The following is a 14,534-nucleotide window of genomic DNA, read 5'->3' on the forward strand; positions in this document are numbered from 1 at the left end:
AACATGATTCCTTCTGGGTTAAATATGAATTTGAAGCCAATTCTCCTTTGGCCAGCCCTCTCTGTCAATATTTTGTCATTTGAACAAAGCGACAAGAGCCCAGGGAAACGTCCTTTTCCTGGTTATTTCAATGGGATATGGAGAGCAACGAGAGTGTAAAAATATGTCTCGAGTTACGTATTGCAAGAGTGCTTGCTTAAGCACTTGAGGCTACTTATGTGGTTTTCTTACCCTGCTACACGTATGTGTCTGTGGTATAGGAGAGGCGGTGTTGTAAGCACAGGCTCTGGATTTGAATACCAGTTCTGCTGTTCACTACTTGTGAAATCTGCTCAAATCACCTAAGCTCTTTGTGGCTCAGTTTTCTGAATTGTATAATGAAATAATAATAATAATAATAATAATAATACCAATCTTACTGGTTCATCCTGAGGAATCAGTGCCTTACTGTAAATACTTGTACCTGGCGCACATCAGCGCTCCCACCGCCACTGGCATTGTTATTGTTAGACAAGCAAATGACTCTGAAGCTCTGAGTTCTGCCTCCCTCACCACCTGGCTATTGAAAAAGAATGTGTGCTGCTTGACTTAGTTGGGTCATACAAAAATAAAATGAAATGATGAAGATGATAAAAAAGGTGATTTGGGGTTTGGTGAAGGGGGGCCTGTGAGGTCAGGGGAAAGGGTAATGGGTAACGAACCAGAAATTGGATGAAAGGAAGAAGCAGCAGCCTCTCTTCTGTTAACCCCTGACTGTATGCCTGGTCTTTCCTTTTTTTTTTTCCCCAATTGTTGTTCAATAATTTTACATAACCAGGAGCTTCCCAGTGAGATAGGAATTTTTAATCCCATTAGAAAGATGGGAAAATTGAGGTTCAGAGAAACTAGCTAATTCATCCCAGCTCATTCAGCAAAGTGATGATTTGAGCCCAGTGTTACTGGACTCGAAAATGCATTCTCTTCCCTGCTTTGCTGGGTCAGCTTCTGTTTCTAGCATTGACTAACTTCCTGATTATTTTTAAAGTCACTTAACTTTTATGTGCCTCAGTTTCCCTTCTGTGAATTAGGTCATTGACTAAGCATCAAAAGAAAACTAAAAGAATGTACACACCATCAGCTATGGACACCAGATCTATGTAGGGGAGAGAGGCAAGCAATGGAATTGTTCAGGGATAACACTGGGTTTTTGTCACTGTGTAACTCTGTATCATTTAAATGTCATGTTCCTTTCCTTAATTGTTGATAATACTCTATTCTTCGTATAATTTCTTTTTGGAAATATAAATGTCAACATATGTTTCATTCACACATCAACTGTTACATCAAAATGCCAAATTTCACCAACTGAAGCCACAGATAAACTCAAGGAGGTTAGATATCTTTAAACTGTTTCATGACCTTGGAGCCCCTCTGTGGGTGCTTGACTATAGGGATCTGATTAATCAGGTGGACCTTCACCATCTCAAGCCAATCCTTCTCAGGCCCTGTAATAATACTAGTTATTCATGCCTTATATGAACCTCTAGGGTTTTCTCTGGACTGTACTTGTAGGAAAGGCATAGGATTGTGCATTTAATCTCTGCCCACTGGTGGAGAGTGTTTCTGCATCTGGAGACTCAGATTCTCTGCCAACCTCACTGTGTAATCTTGGTGCAGTCACTTTCCCTCTGGACCTCATTTTCCTCTTTTGTAAAATGAACTGGAACTGGAGTCCTTTGAGACTTTTGGAGCCCCACAGTTCTCTCTGGTTCTTGGGTGACTTCCCTAGGATCTCCTCATGATGTCAATCTAGTCCTTAAAGTCATCTCTCATGAAGCCCCTTGTAGGTAGCTACACCTTGAGAAGAGGCCGGCCCCATTTTCAATGTGCTGTCTTCCCGATTTCATCATCCTTATGGATGACAGATAACATGCCTGATAGCACCCTGTTATATACAATTAGTAGCATTGCTTGTATTTAAATCATAAAATTAATTCCTTGGCTCCCTCTAGGAGGCCTCACCAGTGTCTTAATTATCATCTAATGCTTTCTGACCTCCCTGATGTGTTTTAGATACCAGGCTCCTAAAATCCCTGGGTCTGGTCCTCAAGATTTCTTTCTATCCTGACCTCCCATTTCTGGCTCCTGTGTTGTCACCAGCCAATCAGATCCATTGCTCCTCCCAGATCACAGAGTCCATTTGTGGCTGGGCCAGAATTAACCCACAGCTGCTGGCTCCACGTCTAGTGTTTCGGCTGCCTTACAGTTTTTGCCAAATTCCAGCTGTACTTAATGCAGCTGATTTTTTCCTCCTAGAGCCTTTCATATTTTGGGCTCTTGAACTTTTTCTTCTATTTTCCCTCTTGCACATTTCATTAAAGCCACACAACAGGCAGAATCCCATTGCACACTGGCTTTTCTGCCTGCCTGGAATGTTTTCCTGGGGTAGCCACATGCTTCACTTCCGCCTTCATGTTTTTAATCAAGTGATTCCTTCTTAATGAGCCTGCCCTTAAAACTGCCATTTTCTAAACAGTAGTCAGGGGAGACCTCATTGAGAAACACGTTGTTCTAATATGACTAAGTCATTAGCAGCTGAAAGGCATTTGGTAAAAAAAAAATCAGATATGAATAGAGAGCAGTGAAGAAATGTTCCAGGCAGAGTGAGGAGCCAGCACAAAGGCCCCAGGGTGGTGTGATCTGGAACAGCAGGTGGCTCTAATAAGAGTCAGAAAGTAGCAGTGGATGAGGCTGCAGAGGGTGTAGCAACTCATTGGTACTGTCCTCCTAGAAACTAGCTAATTGAGTGTGGTCAGCATTATTACAAATGCAGAATCTCAGTGTTCTCCCCGGACTTAACTGGATCCGAATCTACATTAAACCAGCCCTGCCAGGTGATTTATGAGGAGCGGTGTCATAAATCTTCTTTCCCCATTTAGAATGACCTGATACCCAGCCTTTTTTTGACTGTTACTCCCTTCCTACTCTCCCTGTAACAAAGCAGAAGTCCAGTGCTACCCCAGTAATTTTAAGTATTTAAAGAAAAATTAATAGGTTTTTCTTAAAAAGATTTGGGAAATCCTGAGAAACTAAACAATCATTGGCTAAAAATAGAAGCTTGGGCTTTCTGTTAGTTTATCTTCTACACTTCCATAAAATTGGTTGATTCCTTATTTTGGGGGTTGCATGGATGTTTGTCCCCTAAAAACCACCACATTCTATCCAAGCACCTTCCATTGTGTGTGTGTGCTTTCAGGGTAATTTCATAATTCTTGGTTACTGCATGCATAGCTCTTGTCTGTACGTTGACTGTTTATCATATCTTACAAAGGGCTTTCTTCTTATATAGCTAAAGCATGAAAATATTAGGTTATTAACACACTGGAAAAAGACAATCAGTCAGATGATTATTATCTAATGTTTTAATGATCACATTTTTAATCCAATTATGCATGTTTGAATCTTTAAAATTTTCTTTAATTAAAGAATGCCTCCTGGCACTGCTATCAGAAGTAAGAAATTGAACCGAACCGAGCCAGATATAATTTAACATTGAAAGGAAACTGCCAGGATGACTGGGCCGAGCTGGTTGACCATGACTTGAAAGCCCTCATACAAAATTTTCTAATTGATAAGAAAAATTTAATTATCTTCACATATACTCTGTTTGCATTCAAATAGGTATTTCTTTTTTAAAATAAACCTCCCCTGATTGTTCATATTGTCGTTCAGAATGCTTAAAAATGAAAGACAGAGTTGGGTGAAATGTAGACTACTTAATACAGTGTGTATTTAATATAAAAGTCATACATTATTCATTTTTGCAATTTGAATAACTTTGAATTTAGCATCCCTGTTCCTCATCTTTCTCTTTGAACAATTAATTATTAAAATATAATATTGTCTGAGCATAGCACTGGGATCCTTGAAAGCGGAATATGAGATTCATTTCTTTTCGATTCCTTTATCTAGTAATGCACAGTACCTGCTCATTATGGTATAATGGAATGAGTGGTAGTTTAAATAAAGTGTTTCAAATATTTTTCTCAACTAGTTAAGTGGCTGGGATAGGAATGTTTTCAATTCAAATTACTAATTATGATAAAAGTTGGAGACAGAAGACTCTGATCAGGATGGGTTTGAAGTCAAACTGCCCTTTTATAAGATTCATTTAACAAGCACTTGTATGTGCTTATCCTATGCCTAAGCCTGTAACTAATGTTAACTCATGTATTTTTCTGCATAAATTATTTTTGTTTTTTATTTTTTATTATGTATATTTTATTGATTATGCTATTGTCCCATTTTTCCCCTTTTCTCCCCTCCACCTGGTACCCCCATTCCCTCCAGCAGTCTCACCCTCTTAGTGCATGCCTGTAGGTCGTACATATAAATTTTTTGGCTTTTTCATTTCCTACACTATGCTTAACCTCCCCCTGTCTATGTTGTACCTATCAATTATACTTACTATTCTCTGTACCTTTTCCCCCATTCTCCCTCTTCCCCCTCCCACTGATAACCCTTCATGTGATCCCCATTTCTATGATTCTGTTCCTGTTCTAGTTGTTTGCTTAGTTTGCATTTGTCTTTTTTTAGGTTCAGTTGTTGATAGTTGTAAGTTTGTTGTCATTTTAATGTTCATAGTTTTGATGTTTTTCTTAGAGAAGTCCTTTTAACATTTCATATAATAAGGGCTGGGTGATGATGAATTCCTTTAGCTTTACTTTGTCTGGGAAGCACTTTGTGTGCCCTTCCATTCTAAATGGTAGCTCTGCTGGTTATAGTGATCTTAGATGTAGGTCCTTCCTTTTCATCACTCTGAATGCTTGTCAGTCCCTTCTTGCCTGCAAGGTTTCTTTCGAGAAATCAGCTTATTGTCTTATGGCAACTCCTTTGTAGGTAACTCTCTCCTTTTCTCTTTCTGCTTTTAAGATTCTCTCCTTATCTTTAACCTTTGGCACTTTAATTGTGATGTGTCTTGATGTGGCCTTCTTTGGGTCCCAATTGTTTAGGGACTCTCTGGGCTTCCTGGACTTATAGGTCTATTTTCTTTGTCAGATTAGGGGAAGTTTTCTTTCATTATTTTTTCTGATAAATTTTCAATGTCTTGCTTTTCCTCTTCTCCTTCCAGCATTCCTTTGATTCAGATGTTGGTACATTTAAAGTTGGCCCAGATGTTCCTAAGTCTCTCCTCATTTTTTTGAATTCTTGTTTCTTCTTTCTGTTCTAGGCAAATGTTTATTTCTTCTTTTTATTCCAAATTGTTTATTTGAATCTCAGTTTCCTTCCCTTCACTGTTGGTTCTCCATACATTTTTCTTTATTTCACTTTGCATAGCCTTCACTTCTCTTTTTTTAGCCATACTCAATCATTTCTCTGAGCATCCTGATTACCAGTGTTTGGAATTCTGTATCTGATAGGTTGGCTATCTTTGTCATTTAGTTCTTTTTGTGGAGTTTTGATCTGTTCTTTCATTTAGGCCAGGGGTGTCAAACTCATTTTCACCGGGGGCCACATCAGCTTTGTAGTTGCCTTCAAAGGGCCAAATGTACTTTTTGGACTGTATAAATGTAACTGCTTCTTAACAGTTAAGAGAGAGCTCAGCTCAGTGCTGCCACCAGGTAGAAACAAGGTGGAGGGCCAGCTGAGGCCTTACGTTTGCCACCTGTGATTTAGGCCATATTTCTCTGGCTTCTCAAAATGGCTGCCTCCCCGTGTTTCTGTACATTATACAGAGCTGCTTTGACTCCCCAGGTCAGCACACCTGCTATGTTGTAAGGGGCAGAGCCTTAAGTATTCACCAGGTCAGGGCAACCTGCTTCTCTGATTTGTGAAGCTATATGTGGGGGAGGGGTCAGAGAGAGAACAGTGGCGCTTGCTTGGCTCTAACCCAGTTTTCAGTTACTTTCTCCACTTCCCAAAAGTAACTGGAAGTCCTTCCAGCTGCTGCCCTGGTGCCGATTCCCCAACTGGGTGGGCTTGTGTATATTCTAGGAACCTGTGGACCTTTCAAACAGACTCCTGAGAGACTGGCAGTTTTTTCTGCTGCCAAAATCTCCATTGGTTTTTACAGCCAGAGGTTATGAGGCTTTATTTTTTCTGGCGCTGGACCCCTAGGCTGCATGGTCTGCCCTGGGGCTAGGATTGCTTGCTCTCCAGTTGTTTCTCCTAGTTTTCATCTGCTGCATGGGAATGTGAGACCACCTGTACCACAAGTTGCTGCCACTGACTCACTGAATGTCCTCTCCTCCTGGCTGCCTGTCTCTGCCCCTCTTACTGGTCTGGATGAATGTTTTTTCAACTCCTTGGTTGTCAGACTTCCATACAGTTGGATTATTTGGCAGTTCTGGTTGTTTTTTGTTTTTAGATTGATTGTCATCCTTCTTATGGTTGTATGAGGGGGCAAAATATATCTACCTACACCTCCATCTTGGCCAGAAGTCTCTTAATTCATTTATGCTCTGAACCTCCTTATGAGGTTGATAGTATTAGAATCACATTTTACCGATGAGGGTTCAATTGCTGGAAGGTTCAGTAACTTGGCTTAGGTCAGACTTTTAAGTAGACGAGTTAGGATTCAAATCTAGAGGCTCTGATCTATCACTTCTCTTCACTATACAATATCTACATTTATTAAGATATTCTTAGTGGAATAGTTTGAGTTTTTAGCTGAAAAGTGCCTTTTTTCCTTTTTCTTGGGGCTGTACTCAGGAACTCCCAGTTTTGGGTCCAGTCAGTTGAGTGTCTTGTGGCTTATGTGAGCTTGTGGACAGTGCTGTAAATACAGGGCTACCATTTCTAAAGTTATTTCTGACTTAGAATTAAGCATCATAAACACCCCATTTGTCAGTGGAGCACTGCTTATGGGACTGAGCAGAAAATGGTATTTTGAGGAAGATCTGTAAAAATTGATGTTACATTTGAACTTCAAAAACTAAAGGGAGAAAGAAAACAAATCAAGAGTTAATTCTGTAATGTATTTTCGCAAAAGAAATTAACATTAGTGATAGAGGCACCTGAACATGTATCGTGCCCCTCCCCCTGATTCTAGTTAGGACGATCAAGGTGACTTTCTAACATTTGCCCTCAACACATCTTAAAATAAGGGAGGTAAAATATGGCCTGAGGGCCAAATCAATTCTACTGCCTATTTTTGTATGGCCCCTAAGCTAAGAATGGATCTTACATTTGAACCCTAATTAAATGAAATGGCTTTTTTCCCAAAAAGGATTTCATTCTTATTATAGAAGACCCATATTTTAAAAATTGTCCTCAGTGGTTATTAGCATTTTGAATAACGTTAATAAGGTTGTGGAGATGTATTAGTTATATAGGTACTTATATAACATCTTTGATTTTTGCCTCTCGGCATGCAAAACCTGAAATATTTATTACCTGGCACTTTACAGAAAACATTTGCTAATCCCTGGCTTGAAACACAATATGAGCCAGCCTGCTCTCAGCCAAGTGCTTCTTGATAAATCAGGGTTTACAAGGCACTGTGCTAAGCCCTTTACATTTATTATATTTATTAATTGCTTAATTTTCATAGCAAACCTTGTAAAATAAGGGAAGTACCTGAGAAGTTAAGATCTTTACCTAAGGTCACACAACCATTAAATGTCAGTTGATTTCAGAGCCATGCTCTAGACCTTGGCAAAGGAAATGCAAAAATTCTAACCCACACTGCTGAGGTTGGTGAAGAATATGTCCGATATGATACTCCTGTAAAGCACTAGTAATCCAGGTTTAAAAAAATAAGACACATGCACAAGCACTTAAAGGAAGTAAGATGTTCATGGCTAGGCCTTTGTAGTTTAGAGGAATAATAATAAAAACAATAGTACAAGTAGTAATTAAAATAAGAATAATACCATTATTTATGACACGTTTACTATGTTCCAAGCTCTCCCTGAACCCCTTTCTTATAATGATTTACTTAATTTTCACAATAGCCTGGAAAGGTTTGGGTAACTGAGATCACACAGGTCACAGGTGGAAGAGTTGGGATTTGGACCAGTGGACTAAGAATCTGCTCCCTTTACCAGCCTCTGTAGGGATGGAGGGATGAGGTGGTGAGGAGGGCAGTGGTTCGGTGTTGGTTTTCAGCACAGGTGATTTTTCCTGCTCCCAGGCTTACTGCTTCTAGATTCTAAGGGGTTTCCTTGAAGAAAGAATCCCATCCAAGTGTCCGTATTCTCCAGTTTTTTACCCTGGCTTCATTATTTCACCCTGGTCTGCCATTTCCCTAGCTGTAGAATCAGAATTGAACTAAAGTGGTAGTTTTCAGTGTCCCTGGTTTCTCAGCCTAGCTTCAGCTATGGTGGCTGCATGTTGAGCTGTTTGAGTTGCCTGGCTCCTGTGTAAGATTTTATTTGAAGAAAGGGTTCTTTCACGTCTGGAGCCACTAGGGCTGTCTAGTGACCTTCCAGGTCTCAGAGCTCTAAGACCCAAGGGCAGTGACAGTGGCAGGATGAACAAGAATGAAGCCACCTTCTCTGTGCCCTCACCAGGTGTGCCTATCTCACCACCCATTCGATTGCACTTTCTAATCAGTTAAAGCCAAAACCTGCCCTTGGGTTGGTCAAGGACAGAGAAAGCCTCTGCAATTGTAGTGATTGTCACAGCTGTGATTTCTGTGAGTCCCTGCTGAATTCACGAGCTTATACAAGAACTTTCTCTCCTGATCCCGCCGAAACAGGGTTCTCTTTTGAAGTCTAGTCTCCTGAGATTGGTAGCACAGGTGTTTCTGCTTTATTTTTTTTTAATGTTTTTTAAAGCCCCAGACTCTTCATCAAGTGGGTGCTTCAGATGGGGGCTTTGCCTCCATGGGGCTTGCAGGGACTGTCTGGTCACTTCCTGTCTGCCTGCAGCATTCTCAACTACAACCCTAATATTGGAGCAGGCTCCTCAGGGAAAACTAAAGATTTTCTGCTTCTTTAGTTTGGAGCCTTTGATCCTGAGGCGGGTTGTGTGTTGCACTGTGAAGCCTTGTTCACCTTCAACATGAGGGAGAAGTGAAGGTGGTGATTTTCTGGTTTGCGATGTGAAGCCCTAAGTACCCTCAAGTGCATCAGGCCTTGTGTTGACTATTTACACAGCCCAGGAAGTGCAAACAAAGGCCAAAATATTTCCTCCTTTTAGCCAAACCAGTCCCAGGCAAGAACACCTGCAGAGATCCCCCCCATCACTAGGCTTCGGGGAACCAGGTTTAAATTAAAGCCCATACTTGCCAGTGGGCGGAGATGTGATTCCATTATGTCCGGCATTTTGTCTAACAGAAACCCTTTTATCATTTTGCTTATAGATCCCTATGATTTGAGGTCTTTGGCATTTATTGTTAATATTTATTTTTCCCTTTAAAAAGCAAATTGAAGGCCTATATAAGAACCAGCCAAAGTTTCTGAATCTCATAGATAACCACTGCTACTTCACTTTTCACTAGTGAACCTGGGCTTAGTTATTAAACCTCTCTGTGCCTTGATTTCCAGAAGTGTGAAATGGGGATATTAAAAGTATGTACTTCATAGGGTGGTGAAGTGAGAGAGTACAGTGATGGTTTAAGAATAACAAGTCTGGATTCTAAACTACCTGGTTTTGCATTCCAGCTCAATGAAGTGTGAGTAATAATAGGACCTACTTCACAGGGCCATTTTAAGTATCAGAGAAATTAGCCTGTATAACACTCTCAGAACTGGGCCTGGCACATACAGTAAGAGCTGTTTAAATGTTTTCAACATGTAAACACTCAGAATAGTGCCTGGCATATAGTAAATGTTAAGTTTTGTTTAACCAACCTCTACTAAAAGGAAATGTAACTTTAATTATTCTAATACAGTTGATTTCTATTGGGGTTTTTACATCATTTCTAGTGACAGAGACCTCTTGAGTTTAGCAGTATACATTTGAACAAATACATGCACTGTTTGCTGAACAAGAAAAAAGTGGGTGGAGGGGTCAGGCTTGGGAAGAATATACCTGGAGGCACAGGTGTAGCCATGAAGTATCCTGGGTCCCTCAAGTCCCCCAGAAACATGCTGGGGCTCAAGGAGGATAGAGGCCATTAAGGAGTTAAGGCAAGCCATTAGCAGGACTCTGATAGCCTAAAAGGGATGAGAAAGGCATCCCAGACTTAAGCTCAGGCCAGGACTAGACCTACAGAGACCTAGGTAGAGACTAGTAACTTCTCTGATTTGTGAAAGAAGCTGGATGACATGCTGAGCTGGATTGGGAGAGTTATAACACACAGCCAAAATCTCGGTTGCACTATTCCTTCCTACCCCGGACCTTCACACGTGCCATGCTCAAGGCTGAAATGCTGTCCTCCTCCTTTGCCCTCAGTCTTCAGTATTCACCTGGTTCACTTCAGCTTCTTCTTTAGCTGAGTCAGACCGTGCAAGCTCCACTGTCCACATACCCAGGTTCATATCCCAGCTTTGCTACTTAGAAGCTCTGTGATCCTTCTGTACCTTGTTTTTCTCACGGAGTTATTGTGGGGCATCCTTGTTGGGCCTCAGGTTAAAAGTCATTTATTCTACTTCAGGGAAGACACTTGCACTTTTGTAAAACAAAGAAGCCTATTTTCAGGGCCCCCATTTGATCATCTTGGGGTCGGTCCTTGGTTAGGTTTTACTTTGATTTCCACAGGCCTTGGGTGAAGCCAAAAGGAGATATAACCGACTTTGGAGCTGCACTTCACCCTTGGTTTACAGTTGTTGTTTTTTCTTTACATTGATTCTCTCATGAGTGCCCCGAAGTTTGCTCTACTGGTTATTTGTTCTTAAGTATCAGACAGAGAAGTGTTCTCTGGTGAAATGAGATTGTGAGGGTTTGGGTTAAACAAAGTCAAGTCCATTGCTTCTCTCAAGGACTGCTCAGAGACTTTACTATGCTAATATTTTTCTATTTCCTGGGGATTGAGAGAAGGACTGAAGTTGCCCAATTTTGTTCACCATGGAACCTATTTTTCATGAAATACAGTGCAGTTCTGGTGCCTCAGAACACACCTGGGAAATGCTGCTTTGTTTTCTGTGGCTTTCCCACCACCAAATGCTAGTGTTTCTAAAGGTTAAGCAAACAGAAGGCCTGCGATGTTGCACCAGCAGGCAGAAGATTTTACCTGTGCATCTGCAGTGTGGTACAGCTTACAATTGTGCTTTTCTTTTGCCTCTTTCCCCCAACAGAGAAGGAGACCTTTCTGGATCCTTTCGTCCTCCGGGACCTCCTGCCTGCATCCCTGGGCAGCTATTACCGGTACACAGGTTCTCTGACAACCCCACCATGTAGTGAAATTGTGGAGTGGATAGTCTTCCGGAAGCCTGTCCCCATCTCTTACCACCAGGTAGATATTCAGCCCCAAATGGGACTTCTGTGTTTATTTGTTTTGTGTTGTCTTAACTCTTTAACATTGCCAGATAGGATTTTTAAAATTTTTTTTAAATTTTCTGATCCTCATTAATTCCTTCATTCTTTCTAACAAGCATGTTTTTGAACCTAAAAATTGTAAAATATGAAATATGGTTTTTTAGCTACAAATTAACTAGCTAAAGAAAATTGCAGCCATGAAATCAAGGGTTGTGTAAGTATTCAATCTCGAGGAGCTAACAGCTCTCCTCAGTGATGATGATATCTTGTGCCAGGAACTCTTCTAATCCTGTGACATGCATTAACACATTTCATCCTCACAAACAGCTGTCTCACGAGGTAGCTACTGTTTGTACCTGTACCTTGTAGAAGGGAGACACAGAAGTGCCCAAAGTCACTCAGCTGATTACCAAGCCATGGTGCCTGATCCCAAAGATCATGGTCAGAATCACTGAACTTAACCAACATTCAGAAAAGAGAGATTTATACACATGAAGAAATTGATTGAGTTTTTTGCATGTGCCAAGCATATTACTTATACTTTACATATGTTCAATTAAATTGCAAAACAAGGTTGAGAGATGGGTATGGCACTAGGAGTGGACACATGAAGGACATTGTTGTGTGGAAGGCCTGGGTGACATGCCCAGGGGTTGGTGGTTCATGAATGTTGAAGCCAGAAACCAAGCCTGGGTTTGTCTAATTTCAGGACCCATGCTGCTAACCACTTACGTGAACTGCGTATCTGTTAGTGTAGCCTGGGCAGTTTTCATAAGAATGTGAATTTAGTCTGAGCTGATAATTGTGGGGAAGAATTGCTGAAATGGGCATGCAGTTGAGGGCACTGCCAGAGGAAGAGGAGTTTCAGGGGAATTAGGGGCCTTGAAATGACCTCATCAGGAATAGTAGATGAAAGAGGAATATTTTTGGAGGGATTATTTTTATCGTCAAACAATGCAGCATACACTGAGGTAGCAGAAGCATAGGTTTCTTCTCCATAATTACAGAAAACAGAACACTGGGGAGGATTTCTAAGAAAGACAATTTAAGCCATTAACCAGCAATGCCTAAAAATGGGAGGTTCCTGTTTGGCCACTCGTAGAAATGCCTCCTTAGAGCTTGACAGCTAAGGAATAGGGAAGGGGTTAGGGGTACGGAGAAGGGGTAGGTTTGGGAATGATACGATAATATCAGTAATATAACTGGAAACACCAGCAACAAGATTATGAACCTGGCTGGCCTGGAAAATAGTGCAAAGATTTTTTCTACCAAGAGCAGAGAATATGGAATGGAGAGTAGAGAAAATGTTGCAATGATCAGGTCTGTTTTGGATATAAGAAATTAAAACCCACTTAAAATAACTTATGTAAGCCCTGGCTGGCGTAGCTCAGTGGATTGAGCGCGGGCTGGGAACCAAAGTGTCCCAGGTTCGATTCCCAGCCAGGGTACATTCCTGGGTTGCAGGCCATAACCCCCAGCAACCGCACATTGATGTTTCTCTCTCTCTCTCTCTCTCTCTCTCTCTCTCTCTCTCTCTCTCTCTCTCTCTCTCCCCCTCCCTTCCTTCTCTAAAAATAAATAAATAAAATATTTAAAAAAAAATAACTTATGTAAAAGGAGCGTTTTCAGGAAACAATAGTAGGGGCATCCTGAGGTGAAGCCGTTGTGACCAGGAATGTAACTAGAAAGTGAGGTGTATGCTTTACTCTCTTTCAGGGGCCACACAGGCTCTTAAATCTTAGAGTTTCTGCTATGACTTTGTGATTCTGTACTCTTACAAAACTCTGGTTTCTTGTTTGTTTATTTGTTTGTTTGTTTGTTTGCTTTGTCCCATATGGTTATTCTAGTACCAGTTGACCTTTCAACTTAATGGTCAGCTACCCACTGACAACAGTCTGGGTCTTATGTCAGATAGTATTCAAGAAATTAGATCCAGTAAGCACTGGCCGTACAACGGACTGGCTCTTGGGTCATGTGCCCAATTTGAATAAACCAGCAGAGTTGCTGGGTAGTGTCCTGAGATACCAGGGTTACCCCTCTGGGGATAAATGGAGCAGGTTGTTCAGAAGGAGGGACAGGAGAGATCTGTCTCTCCTCTGTGCAGGAGAGACAGATCACCCCATTAACAATGTTAGGTAGTATGGGCCCAGGCAAAACAGACTTATTTGGTCTCATTGCTCTTGGCAAACATTTGACTTTCAGATTTCTTTTCTTTTATTTCTTCTCTTATCAAAAAGGAAGGACTAGCAATTTGGTTTCTGAATAGGATCTGCCAGCCTCAAGGAGATAATGAACTATGAAGTGCTTTCTTCCTATTGGTGAAGCCAGCATTGTTTTATTAAAACAAAATTACAGTCCTCATGTTTACATCCTCAGGGGAGGGAGGAGCTTTGAAAAGGAATCCTTGTGGATTAAGATAAATGCTTTTGTCTTCAAACATATAAAGGCCTGCCATGATGTTGTTAAGATATACAAGTCTGGCCCTATGAAGGACAGAGACAAAGAGTAGTAGTTGTTAAGTTGGAGAGAAATAAGGACCATTAACGTATCCTGGGTGTCATTGTAGTATCAGAGTTTTAGGTTTGGATGTCTTGTCAATTAGAAGCATTTTGACATTTGGTAATGGGGCCTTTCTTTGTTAAGATTGGTTTACCCTCAAATTCCCTGCCACCCAAATTCTCAAAGAGAAGAAATGATGAAAGAGATTTTCTCTTTGACTTTTAATAGATGACTTCTGTGTAGCAATTAATTACTGTTTCAAGGAAATAGTAAAGAAATAAATTAATCATACCAGCTTCCCCATGTTTTTACTATAAATCATCTTCAGAAAATACTTTCCTTTCATCAGGCACAGCTTCATATATCCCTGCTGGTCTCCCAGGGGAGGAAAACAGCTCATTTTTATGTGGCCAAACTGGATCCCTGCTGCTAGCTGCTTGGAGGTCACAGCTCTGTCAGCCCTCGGAAAGGAAGGCGCTAGCCATCCATGCATTATCGTATTATCGCTTGAGACCCTCCCTCAGCCCTGCCAACATGCTTTCTGAAGTTAGCACAGCTTGTTCATTTCAGAAGGGCGAATAGCCAATTTGGAAAAGCCGAGTGTACAGTTCCATGTCTGCTTCTCTCAGAAACAGGACATCCCCAGCCCTCATCCTTCTCGCTCTGCCTCCTCTCCTACGCAGCGGGCAGGC

The 14,534-nt window shown here is 41.1% G+C and overlaps 1 protein-coding gene across 3 annotated transcripts in view; it reads left to right on the top strand.

Annotated features, from left to right (window-relative positions):
• PTPRG (protein tyrosine phosphatase receptor type G) overlaps window positions 1–14,534 on the top strand; it is a 708,699-nt gene that overhangs the window by 561,037 nt on the left and 133,128 nt on the right. For all 3 annotated transcript variants that reach the window (XM_036031526.1, XM_028518657.2, XM_028518659.2), the window contains exon 7: window positions 11,163–11,320. In XM_036031526.1, coding sequence (XP_035887419.1) covers window positions 11,163–11,320 — 158 coding nt within the window. The remainder of the gene's footprint in view (window positions 1–11,162; window positions 11,321–14,534) is intronic.

The sequence above is a fragment of the Phyllostomus discolor genome, chromosome 7 (assembly GCF_004126475.2).
Source record: "Phyllostomus discolor isolate MPI-MPIP mPhyDis1 chromosome 7, mPhyDis1.pri.v3, whole genome shotgun sequence".
Lineage (NCBI taxonomy): Eukaryota > Metazoa > Chordata > Mammalia > Chiroptera > Phyllostomidae > Phyllostomus > Phyllostomus discolor.